At 38.4% G+C, this 13,263-nt stretch overlaps 2 protein-coding genes across 14 annotated transcripts in view; one reads left to right on the top strand and one right to left on the bottom strand.

The window, feature by feature from the left end:
- The window catches only part of LOC121329961 (ryanodine receptor 3-like), a 121,483-nt gene extending 114,286 nt beyond the window's left edge, over positions 1-7,197 (top strand). For all 11 annotated transcript variants that reach the window (XM_041276108.1, XM_041276106.1, XM_041276099.1 and 8 more), the window contains 6 exons: positions 471-605; positions 1,114-1,270; positions 2,123-2,187; positions 3,115-3,215; positions 4,546-4,597; positions 5,982-7,197. In XM_041276108.1, the coding sequence (XP_041132042.1) occupies positions 471-605; positions 1,114-1,270; positions 2,123-2,187; positions 3,115-3,215; positions 4,546-4,597; positions 5,982-6,077 (606 nt within the window). In that variant the 3' untranslated portion in view covers positions 6,078-7,197. The remainder of the gene's footprint in view (positions 1-470; positions 606-1,113; positions 1,271-2,122; positions 2,188-3,114; positions 3,216-4,545; positions 4,598-5,981) is intronic.
- The window catches only part of LOC121329964 (cell death regulator Aven-like), a 74,932-nt gene continuing 68,624 nt past the window's right edge, over positions 6,956-13,263 (bottom strand). For 2 of the 3 annotated variants that reach the window (XM_041276110.1, XM_041276112.1), the window contains exons 3-5: positions 11,430-11,512; positions 9,156-9,344; positions 6,956-8,174 (exon numbers count right to left, since the gene is read on the bottom strand). In XM_041276110.1, the coding sequence (XP_041132044.1) occupies positions 9,311-9,344; positions 11,430-11,512 (117 nt within the window). In that variant the 3' untranslated portion in view covers positions 6,956-8,174; positions 9,156-9,310. Of the gene's footprint in view, positions 8,175-9,155; positions 9,345-11,429; positions 11,513-12,187; positions 12,255-12,910; positions 12,999-13,263 lie in introns of all 3 variants that reach the window. The other variant, XR_005951828.1, reaches the window with a different exon arrangement.

Genomic DNA, 13,263 nt, shown 5'->3' with positions numbered 1-13,263 from the left:
CCGATTGAAGCTTTCATAGTGGCATGTACGCAAACAGCCTGTATTAAAGGAGCCTTTTATCAATGCAGTGGTCATGTTCATCGCATGCACATTCACCATCTTTAACCTTTAGGCTGTTTTGTAAAGAATTAGTTAATTTAATGAACAACACAAAAACAATAAGATAATTTCAGTTTCATTGTTTGTGGCATGTGTAAAATGCAGAAAACAGCTGTTGTAGTGGAACAGGATGTCTGTGCAATTATAAAATTGAAATGATTTTGGTCAGATGTTTGGAACATACGAAAAAAAATCCCTTTCAGTGCTGTTCTCTTCAGTAATTTGATCGTCTGAACAAATAGATTTTATGAACAGTCCCAGTTAGGTTGGGGTTAGTTTTCACTGTCCGTGGTCTCTGCAGTGTTAATACAGTGTCTGCCTGTAAAGTGTAGTGTTGTAGTGATGTGATGTGTGTGCCTTGCCTGTCACAGCTGGTGTTGACAGTGGGTCTGCTGGCAGTGGTGGTGTATCTCTACACGGTCGTGGCCTTCAACTTCTTCCGCAAGTTCTACAACAAGAGTGAGGATGAGGACGAACCTGACATGAAGTGCGATGACATGATGACGGTGAGTTAGCGCTTCAACAAATGATGCAGCCACCTCCAAACCAGCAACTCCACTGACAAAGAGAAGTGCATCATAAAACTTTCGCTAAACTTGTAGCTGTTTCAAGGGAAATGAGCCTTATACTGTATCTGAGGTATTCTACATACTCTGAATTTCGAAGAATACCTAGGTATAAGCCTCATTTCCCATGAAAAGGAAGCAGTTTAGGATAGTGGATTCCAGGCTATTATGAACAGTATTGAATAAGTGACATCAGCGCAAATACCCTATGGCATTCATATTAGTTCAGTGTTGTACATAACAGCCTGGAATCAGCTATCCTAGGCTTAACATTATATGTGTATAATGTCATACGTGCATAATCAAGCAGTGTAGTTTAAAACAGCAGACATGGCAAATGTTCATTTCATTTTGGATCAGCATGATGAGGAAATATGCATTATGCATGCCCTGCACCAGTGTGAGTGTTCCAGCACTATGCTGATCGCCTCTGTCCTGTGTTTGGCAGTGCTACTTGTTCCACATGTACGTGGGCGTGCGTGCCGGCGGTGGGATCGGAGACGAGCTTGAGGACCCGGCAGGGGACCCCTACGAGATGTACCGCATCATCTTCGACATCACCTTCTTTTTCTTTGTCATCGTCATCCTGCTGGCCATCATCCAGGGTAGGTTTGTTTCACTGTGAGCTTTGCCTCTCTCTAAGTCACTCCTGCTGGGAAGCAGAGAGAGATACTGAGCTCCAGCGCAGCCCCAAGCTGCTGGACAGGGTCCGTCTTTAATCTCTCATGCACTAGCACAGCCTTGTCTTATACAGATGTGTATTATTGTGTCTGACATGGAGAAGGAGTCTGTTTTATACTGGACAGCATATTACAGTTCAAAGTGTCCCCGGTCAAGATGGAGCCTTCTGTGAGAAGTTGTCTTACTGCAGCATACTAGATTTGTATTGGCCATTACCAAAGTACCCCTAAAACATCCCTCACAAATAGCTTGACAGATTGTGCTAATCTCATTGACAACTATAATTTAAACTGTTAAAAACAGCAGTGGTTTACAAAGTTGTACAACGTTGTATGGTGTGTGAACCGGATGTTTACAATATCCTGCAAGGCATACTGAAAGATGGCAGCTATTGATGTATTGCTGCGGTTTTTAATATAGCATATTTTAGATTCTTACATATTGCTATGGAAGAAAGCACTGGGGAGCACTTAGCTAATTTAATCAATACATGTAAAGAATGCTTACAGTAGGAGAATAATGCAGTTTACGCAATTCTGCAGTGTTCTCATTAAACAAAATAATTACAAAATAAAATAAAAAATACAATAGCAAAACCTGGACAATTAACAATTTTATTATTTCCAGCTGGGACAAAAACTCACACAGCCATAAATAATGCAGAGTTAAATTATTTAAATCAATGAAGCTAATATGATTTGATATCCTGGGAACCCTGTCCTGATGAAGTGTTGATCTAGCCATGGTGTCTCACCAACTGTTCTCTCTCCTCACAGGTTTGATTATTGATGCGTTTGGTGAGCTCAGAGACCAACAGGAGCAAGTGAGAGAAGACATGGAGGTAAGGGACTTCGTTTTAGGTGAAAAGAGTGTATTCAAGACAGATCGTAATAGAACCATCACTGAAATTGTTCTTCATTGACAAATAACACAAACAAGGGTCTGTTACAATTGCAACAAAAAACTTCAGGGGAGTAAGGAGTTCATGGAGACTGAGTTATTGATTTGAATACCTCCAGTATTAAGATCTGCCGTTGTTTAACTGAGTATACCCCTCTTGCGTTAAGGCAGAAGTAAGAACTGGTAATGCCGCCAGGTGTTCTGGCATCCATTTCCTTAAATGAACATTGCAGGAGATGCACAGGAACAGTAACCCTAATGCTCACACACATAACCCTGATTACCACTCTTCAATCTGTAAACGCACCAATTCCTGCACTGATTAATGTGTCTCAAACACCAATACTTGAATATGAAACGACACTTGTGTGAATCTATAAATGAGCTGAATTCTCACAAGGGTTTTTAGGAATCGTGCTTCAAAATTAATTGGAAGCTGAGCCTCGCTGAAAAGAGCAATCCTGTTGGCAGTTACAGCCACCCAGATCAGCTCAGACAGAACAATCATTTTACTCCCCGTCAGGCAACATTTAACTGGAGTTTTTAGGAGGGCCTTGCATTGCTTATTCATTTTTCTTGATGCACTGTTAAACACTGTAATTGAATATTGTAGTGACGTTGGTGCATTCCTTTCCTTTTAAGATCAGAATCGCAGTGATAAATCCAAGCAAGGATGTAGGAAACATGTCTCTTGAAAACGTTTTATGGAAGTCTTTTTGTTAAATAATGTATGCGTACTGTATTTGTGTGACTGAAATGCCAGCCTCTATATTGAAAGGGATAAGGCAATATTTTTGTTGAAAAGTTTTGTGCTTTTGTGTTTGGCCTGTTTTTCTGACACATGCTCTGTTCCATTTTTAATCCCCAGACCAAATGCTTCATTTGTGGAATTGGTAACGATTACTTCGACAGAATACCGCATGGGTTTGAAACTCACACTTTAGAAGAGCACAACCTTGCAAACTACCTGTAAGTGTCACACATCCCCTTCTGCCACTTGAACAGTCTGTATAAAGGGTCCTATAAATATCAATAAATGCTAAGTAATAACTAATGATGGTGCAAACCCAGGAAGCAAATTATTCTATGCTGCTTTCATTATACTCGAAGGCATGACTTTTCTTACAATAATGCTGGCATGCTAGTATAGTATATATATAGATATATATATATATATATATATATATATATATATATATATATTATATATATATATATATATATACATATACATACACATACACATACACATACACATACACATATACATCAGTACTCCCCACAGTTCCTCATCTTGACTGGTAACAGGAGAACATAAGACAGTTAATCTCATTAATGAAGACTGGAGTTGCCAGCCAGAAGACATACAAAATAAACCCTTAAAAGAACTTGAGCCCTACTGTACTTTGTCTAAGCACCCAATAAAACAAGAAATTAATTAGACTGATGTGTGAGCCATTGAAGTTAGGCAGATTTCCAGTGTCTCCTGACATTTTCAATACATAATATTTTCAGCTGGTACTGGATGCAATAGATTTGTTTGGGGGGTGTTCAGGTTCAGGTCTTCAAATCTACAAATACCATGACGATTGGCATGTACTGCTGCCCCAGCTACATTTGGCAGGTCTCTGGCAAGTTTGTAAATGTACAGTATAAATAACACTTGTTGGCATTAAGAAGAGGATCATTTAAAGGGATTGCAGAAAGAGGAACACTGTGATGAAGTTACTGATGCTATATAAGAACATTATTTTTGAATGTGTCTCGCTATAGAATGCATTGCCATCAATGAAGACTTGATCTCTTCTCTGAGTTCTCAATCTTGATACTGTATGTTACCCACTTTATCAAAAGAACTTTGAGGAACAATGCAGTCTTTGAAACTCCCTCTACTATGTGGTAATCTGTTTATGTGCCTGCCAATGTTCTTATTTCCAAGATATAATTTATTTTCTCTAAATCTAAAGCGTTGAGATATTGCGGAGTATATGTTTTTTTACCAGACTGTTCTGCAGTCTCTGGTAATTTGTGATGCAGAGGGTGTTGTTCCTGTTCTATGTCAATATGGAATGTGCATTCTAGTTCTTTTTTTAGCTTGTGTATTTTCTTTTTATTCACCTACAATTGCACTTGGTAGTACAAAATGGGATCTGAGAATAATTACAGCAAACATTTTACAGACATGTATTTAACTATGCCCCTGAGCAAAGTGATATGTTTTGTTGGGGTTACTTTAAATAACTAATGCAAACTAGCTTGATATTGAGCTCTTTAATCTTTTTCTCTCCTCACATTTTAGGTTCTTCCTTATGTACATCATTAACAAGGACGAGACAGAGCACACTGGTCAGGTATGTAGCCTAAGTCTGAATAATTATTACAGTATGGGGAGTTTGATGGCTTTTTTTTTTGTTTGTTTAAAATGTAAGTAACAAAAAATTGGATGAGTAATTGCAGCATTCCACGCACTTTGTCTAGGTACATAATTGAGGTACATATTAAACCCTACTGCAACACTTCTGCCAATCAATTGATTTAACAAGAGCTACATGCTGGTTTATTTTAGACCCGTTTTAAGTCAGTCTTGAGAAGACACATCTAACTGACAAACTGCTGTTAGGTAGTACTGTCTAAAATATTGTATTATGTTCTATTTGTAATATTTCATATATAAAACTATAAAAAAAATACACCTACTAAAAGCGTTAAGCTTTTTACAGATGGAAACCTTAGCATTTGTAAATATAAAAATAGTCCTGATGAGAGGGGAAAAAAAAATAAAAATAAAGAGTAAAAACTCAAGTCATGGTCCAAGTTCAGACTGCAAAAGGGGCCAAATTAAGCCACCGAAGTTGAAGTCGGCTTAGTTGGTAATTTGAAATTGTGCCCATTAAGCACTGTGTTTCCATACTTCTTTTCAGGTTTAAATCTAAGCTAAAACAGCTTTGCAGTTAAACCAGCTTCCATATTCAAGGTGGTAAATGCACATAATATTCATGTAAAAAGAAAATTAAACAGATTGAAATAGTAATAGTAAAAAAAAGATGGTGGAAAACCAAAGCAGGAGGCAGAAAGCGAGGAAATTCAAACGAAAACCAAGATGGAAGAGTCACATGCAAATCACCTAGAAAGTTTGAGGGGTCTCAGACAGTGGAGATGAGTTTGAGCCCATTGGCGTAAGTCAGAAATGGCTGCCAGGTAGAATAGAAGTTTTCTATAGGCCGACGCAGTATAATCTTCATTTTCGCCAGCTTAAGAAAATGCATTATATCTTTTATCCAATTGGACAAATGAGGGAGGTGCGGCTTGTTTCCAATTAAACAAGATCAGGAGTCTTACTGGTAAAGTGGAGAAGGTGGTGGGCATCAGTCTGGAAAAAGTTGTTTCTGGGGGAACTATACCAGATACTGCTGTGAGTGGTGAGGGATCAATGGGTGAATTAAGGACCTGTGAGTACATGTCATTTTAAACAGTCACAAGTGTTTTAATATTTTTCAAAAGATGAAATGAAGGTGTTCTACAAACATGAGCGGTGGGGACTGGGAGGTTAAATGACCTTGGTTTCATCCCCCAGTATCATTAATGGTGATACACAAAGTAATAGGCTGGCAATAGACTGGGCAATTTAGTCTGTCTAAACATATACATGAGAACAAGGTTTTAGTGAAAATGTTCCTGTAATGATGGTGCTGTCAAAGCTCCCCCATGGATAACCATTCCTTCTGCGTTCTGCAGGAGTCCTACGTCTGGAAGATGTACCAGGAACGCTGCTGGGACTTCTTCCCAGTCGGAGACTGCTTCCGCAAACAATACGAAGATCAACTGGGTTAGGAAAAATGCCACTGCCTATTGTATTGAGTATGTGACCTAAAGGCAAATTGAAATTGTTTTTCAAATATAAAACAAAAATACACTGTTAAAACATACTTAAGTACATGTTAAATAACCACCAACACGTAACGTTTAACCCTTTCTAATCCCATATCCTTGCCATTGTTTTATTGGGGCTACGAAGTAAAGCTTGTCATCACTTTAAAAAAAGGCATGTCCAATATTTCAGTTTAACTAGAATGTTTACCTGCTACCTTTGTGCCATTGTGGAAATGTATTGCATTTATAACTTGCCCAAAACAAGTACTCTGTTTTTGAATTATAGATTATTCTGACAAACCTATTACCTTTCATCTGTATAACCCCAAACCTTTCCACAAAGTCTTCTCATGAAACACTGGGTTCAATGAAGTCACTGTATGGATCTTCTATGCATGTACATGTACAAGCATACAATTTCAATGTTAATTGAATGTTGAACACTACTTATGCCAAAAGTAGGGCTTCTAGAATCAAAAAAGAAAACAAATTTGAAACGTTTTTATTTATTGAACCTTTTGTCTGGCTCCTACCTGCTTGTTTATTCAAAGAATATGGCTCTCCTGAGCTGTCACCAGTTCAAGAAGCTCTGCCTACCTTTTATCAAGTGTCAAAAAAGAAAAGTGCCTTACCTTAACCAAGACGAAGCTATGCAAGACAATGTCTGTACTTTATAGTAATAGTAGTGCCGTAGTTCTCCAGGTTTAGCTGAAGCAGAATTTAATTAGGAGAGTTTTGTGGCTTTTGTTTTAGTTTTGTTAAAAAAAACTAAAATGTAAAAAAAAACTAAAATATAATCTGGGTGTAAATGGACTCCGGTTGGAATCTTTTCAGTTGTGGTTGTCCAGCCACAAAACTCCAAACCGTACAACAAAACCATGGATATACAAGAATTAATTCGAAGGTTACCTGCCACAAACCTCCAAACCGTACAACAAAACCATGGATATACAAGAAGAATTAATTTGAAGGCTACCTGCTACACCTAACAATAAAGTGCTACTGTATGGCGATTTGTATGTAGTAGCTTTGCTAACCTGTGCATTTCTTTCAAAAAATAAAAGTATCCAATGCAGTAAAATATGGGGTCTTGAGTTAGTCATTTCACTGGTCTTCTCTCATTATGAAACTTCATTACCAAATTGTTGTAGTTTTGTTCTTTTAAAATGTCAATTCCCCTGTCCACTCAAGAAATCAAGTGAGCCACTTAATTTCACATAGAAAAAAAAAACACCACACAGTGACGAACTCCATACAATTGGATACTCAACACACTGATTTAGAAGTCAAAGGGTGAGTCCAATTCCATTCAGTTCATGCTTTAATTATAGATTAATAAAGCAAAACTCAGTTTCACAGCTACAGTTTGAGAAGCTGTACTACAAGTGCTTTTGGGCAAGGCTGAATGACACACAGTCCTGTCACCTTTTACAAGCAGAATGCAGCAATCATTTAATCCATGGCCTGGTTTCTGTTTAATAGCCGTCATTAAAAGCAATTGCTTTTATGGCTAGCGAGTAGCTGGCAGAACTAAGTTTAATGGCTCTGTGTTATGACCCATTAACCCGACAGTCCCATGGTCCTGATCTCTGGATAGGGCACTGAACACACGGAGGGAGCTGATAAAGCTAGCGCCCCCAGCGTAGACATACAGGATACAGCAACACCCCTGTCCTGCACATACACAGTTAAAATGTTCTTATAAAGTTTTATGTCCTGTATGCCTAGGCATTGGGAAGCATCATGCCCCAGAACAAGGAAACAAAGAGAGTCTAGTTCCTAAGCTAGGACTGTCACCAAGCAACTGTAGAACTGAAAGAACAAAAACGCACAGACGTATTTGTCCGTCCAGATCTTTGCGATGGTCACTGAAGTGCTTTGTGGTGGGCATGCTAGTCCTTGTCTTGGCAATTGTCTGTTTAATATGGTTGAGTCTGGCAGCCCTGCCTGGTGAGCAACAGGATATCATGCTGTCCAGCCAGTCATACAGCTCGTCCTCAGAGATTTCCTTCTTCATGGTCGTGTCTCCTGAAGAGGCTTCCTTGCCATGCTCAGACACTGTGGTCAAACAAACACATTTATTAAAAGGGAAACAGTGATACATTATGCCTGCAGCAAGCGGAGGAGCAAACCGTTTCCAGCAGAAAGTCTGGGGCAACTGACAAACTTTCCTTCAAGGCTCTGTGAAACTCTGATTCTGAGCATTTTCTGTCTTCTGGCTTGAATAATTCAGACACCTTAAAAAGCAGTGGTGTTCAGAAAAATATAGCATTATGAGTCACCACACAACTGTTTAACCAATTCTATGCTAAGGCCCTGGTAATTCTCTGTGCTAGAGGTATTTTGTGAGTTTGTGACACTCCTGTTTTACATCAAAAATACTGTGTGCACACACACACACACACACACACACACACACACACACACACACACACACACACACACACCACACACACACACACACACACACACACACACACACACACACACACACACACACACACACACACACACACACACACACACACACACACACACACACACACACACACACACACAGTAAGATGGCAGGGGAAGGGTCAGATTCCTCCCTGCCTAAAAAATTGTGAAAATGCACACTTTGTTTAAATGAATTGCTTTTGTTTAATTTGGTTGCAGGGTATTTAAGGAAAGCAGACAGTTTGCTCAGAACGGTGTGGCTGTACAGTGAGGAGCTTGAGGTATTATGGTGAGGTAAAAACCTACGTTTGGTTTTTATAAAATCTGTTAGTGTTTATTTTCATGTTATATGTCAGGTAAACAGCTTAGCTGTCCCTAACATGTTTTTAAATCAGGATGTACCAGGTATGTTCCGAAGCACAGAAGTGCTCACAAGTGTCCTACAGTTTTTTTTTCTTTTTTTTTTCTACAGCACTTAAGTTCCTAATTGCAGGACCTGCTCCTAAGCGTTGCACTTACGTTGGCCGTAGAAATCAATATACAGTATATGCCTGTCAATATACAGAACTCTTAATGTTAACTAACAGTTCATCTTCTTACCTGGATCTGCAGCAGCAGCAGCATCCACAGTTTCCATGTCTTAGGCAGTAGTATCTGGCAGAAGGCTGTTTTTAGCGGTCTGAACTGGGTCTTCTAAAGTAAGAAGCACGTCGAGTTCATTTGCTGCTGGCGGGGGTGCAGTGGAGCACAGCAGGTCAGGAGGGGTTACAGAACTGGTGAAGGGGGAAGCTGTAGCGGAAGACAAGAAGGACTCAGACTTCCCAGCCGAGGGACCTCTGAACTGAGCGACAGTCCCGCCTTCCTTGCTGTTAATCATCACCCGGGGTAGTTCCACAGGGGTTGTTACCTGCACATGACAACCAGGGACCCTAGCTTTCCACAATAAGCTAAAATGGAGCCCTCCCTGTCACATTACAAGATACACAAACAGTACTATTGAATAACAGTTAACACAGGAAGTATTTATTGGTACACCTTCAGTGGCTCTCAAAAGTATTCAACCCCCCCCCCCCCTTGGACTTTTCCTTATTTTATTGTGTTACAGCAATGAATCAAAATGGATTTAATTAGGAGTTTTTGCCACTGATCAACACAAAAAAGTCCATAATATCAAAGTGAAAAATAAAATCTACAAATTGTTCTAAATTTGTTTAGAAATTACAAATATAAAACAGAAAATAATTGATTACATAAGTATTCACACCCCTTTGCTGTGACACAACTAAATAAGTTCTGGTGCAACCAATTGTCTTTAGAAGTCACATAATTAGTTGAATGGAGTCCACCTGTGTGCAATTAAGGTGTTTCACATGATTTCAGGTTAAATACACCTGTACTGGGAGGTCCCACAATTGGTTAGTACATTTCCTAACAAAAACTACATCATGAAGATGAAGGAACATTCAAAGCAAATCCGGAATAAGGTTCTTCAAAAGCACCAATCAGGGGTAGGATATAAGAACATTTCCAAGGCATTGAATGGATAAAATGGATGCAGCAAAGTACAGAGAAATCCTGGAGGAAAACCTGCTGAAGTCTTCTAGAGACCTGGGACCTGGGAGAAGATCATCTTCCAGCAGGACATTGACCCCAAACATAAATCCAAAGCCATACTGGAGTGACTTAAAAACAAAAAGGTCAGTGTCCTGGAGTGGCCCAGTCAAAGTCTGGACCTCAATCCAATTGAGAATATATGGAAAGAGGTGAAAATTGCTGTTCAGCAAAGGTCCCTATCCAACTTGACGAAGCCTGAGCAATTTTGCAAAGAAGAATGGGCAAAAATTGCAGTGTCCAGATGTGCAAAGCTGGTAGAGACTTATCCAAATAGACTCATGGCTGTAATTGCTGCCAAAGGTGCCTCTACCAAATATTAGCTCAAGGGGGTGAATACTTATACAATCAATTATTTTCTGTTTTGTATTTGTAATTAATTTACAACAATTTGTAGATTTTATTTTTCACTTTGACATTATGGACTTTTTTTGTGTTGATCAGTGGCAAAAACTCCTAATTAAATCCATTTTGATTCATTGTTGTAACACAATAAAATGTGGAAAAGTCCAAGGGGAGTGAATACTTTTGAGAGCCACTGTAAATTCTAAGGAAGTTACATGCTCGCCAGTGCTATCAAATCAATAATATAAACAAACTTACCATTTTACTTTAAATATTACAAATACTTCTGTGCATAATAATAAAAACCAAAAAATAGTATCCATATTAGTTTATCTCCAAGTTAGCCTTTGTCATATGGATGGCTATTGCCAAACTCATTAATCTTTAGAGCTGATTTTTATCAGCAGCACTGCACTGGATACTAAAGTAAACTGCAGCTACGTTTCAAGACGAATGTGACAGTGACAGTGTGCCTCGTTCAACCTTCACCTCTGTACACCAGAAGCAGTTTTATTGAAGTATGTTTATGTAAATTTAAAGCAAAATTGCCTGTGTTGATGATTATATATATATATATATATATATATATATATATATATATATATATATATATATATATATATATATATATATATATATATATAATGTGTGTGATAAGGGTATTGATTTAGTTATTAAACAACCAAAAAAAAAGCCTCAAGTATAAAACAAAAAATTCTCTGACAATACAGACAATCCATGTTTTTCTGTGTTATTCTGCAGCAAACGGATTCCTTCAATCCCTTGTGCTCACCAAGGCAACCCTATTCTTTACAAGTACAGCCTCATATAAAAACAATACTGTAATACCATTCAAAACTGTACAGAGATTAGAGAATGTTCTGCATGCAGTTAGTGTAAGAAAACGTGCTTCAGTACCTGGACCAGTTCAACCTCAGATGAAGAGGGAGCTCTTGAAGGGACTGGGCTAAGGACTGGCAGTCAACATACACAGCCGACATCTGAAAGAAAGTACACAAAGGCAGGTCGATTCAGCATTACCGGTGGAGCACAGCTGCATTGCTTTTCAGGAAGGGATAAACCAAAAAAATAACAAGGTTGGAAACTCATTGCATCTTCAGATATTGAGCTCATTAGAGTCGCCTTTTCTATAACTCTTCATATTTAAAGCTCCTATTTAGACAGCAATAGCCCTTCATTCCCCTGAGAAAGTGGGGTTAACCACCCCCTGTAGCAGGAATAACACAGCTTTGCACTTCACTGAACTGTCACAAGTCACTGAAACAGGTTGAGAAGCAGCTTAGCTTGTCAGGACACATCATGGGCTGCAACGCAATACACAACTTAGTTAGCATTACACTAGACTTAAAATGAGGGTATTTTAAAAGTACTGTGTTGTATTAGCTCAATAAGAAAACATGCAAATCAATCAATGTTTTACTAATGGTAATGTGAGAATATTAGTACTATTTACATGTAATTGAAAAAATACTTGCCATAAAATACTAAATAAACATGATTTACTAATATTAATTTCTAAATTTTGAATATAAACAACATTACATTTGCTTATTACCAGACTTCTATTGTTGATGAAGAGAAATAAAAAATCAGAAACTAGCAAGACTGTTAATTACAGTGGGTACACAAAAATAGAAGCAATTCAAATTATGTACCTGATTGTTAGCTGGGATGTCAATATCCCATTCTTTTTTTTCAGCAAGTCTAAACTGAGTGAATCACCTGAATAAGAGAAAAGATGGGAGATGAGGATTCACAGTTCTTTCAGAACAATAAGGTTCTATGCACGAAATGTTCAGCTAGTCATAGTATTTATAAGACAATTCCAGCTCGAGGAGCATATTCTAGGAAGGTGTTTCCTTGTGTGATGCAGAAAAGGGTTCCACAGTGTGTTGGGAACAGGGTTGGGGTCAATTCCCTTTTTCAATTCCAATTCCTTTTGATAATCAATTTCCAATTCCCATTCTCTTTTAATCAATCTTAAGTCCAAGTCCTTCAAATGAACTGGAAATGGAATTAAAAAAAGGGAACTGACCCCAACCCTGGTTCGGAAGAGCTTTGTAACTCATGTCCCACCTGGAGAGAGCGTGTCTGAAGCTTGCAAAAACTGTTTACTTAACATGGAGGATGACCCAGACAAATAAGGCAAGGTAAAGAATAAACAATGTAGAGATGAATCAGTGAAACGATGCACTGTGTGCAGCACGACGTTAGACGCAAGAAACTGGGGATCATTTCAACATAGTCCACGTTTGCCAATTGCCACAGATGTTCCACCTCTTACCTATTAGACCATTACAGTGATTGATGTTGTCTTGCCATACCACTGTAAGTTCACTTCTTGTGTTACTGGTAAGAGGGCTTTACTGAAAACTCACTTTAGAGTATATGCCTCCTATTGGACCTTTTGCTTGCCTTGGTTTACTGCCATTTTCCTCATTGGTCCCACTTTTCTGCATGGAAGATCTATGGATTACATAGAAATTTCTGAATTAAAATAAAAAAATGACAGCACAATGGAGGGACTAGTAATTATGTTAATAAAGCATATTTTAAAAGGAGAAGAAAATGGATTTGAAAGCATTGGTGAGCACTCCTTTAAGTTTTTCAGTACCCTTGACAAGACAGGACAAAGCAGAGATATGTCAAGGTCTGCACACTAAATCATAGCAGGTTGTCACCAGGTAAGGTTTTCAGATTTCTAAGTTTTCAAATCCCTGACGACTACACT

The sequence above is a fragment of the Polyodon spathula genome, chromosome 17 (genome assembly GCF_017654505.1).
Source record: "Polyodon spathula isolate WHYD16114869_AA chromosome 17, ASM1765450v1, whole genome shotgun sequence".
Taxonomy (NCBI): domain Eukaryota; kingdom Metazoa; phylum Chordata; class Actinopteri; order Acipenseriformes; family Polyodontidae; genus Polyodon; species Polyodon spathula.
Note: the sequence above shows the minus strand (reverse complement) of the source record. Positions and strands in the feature narration are given on the sequence as shown.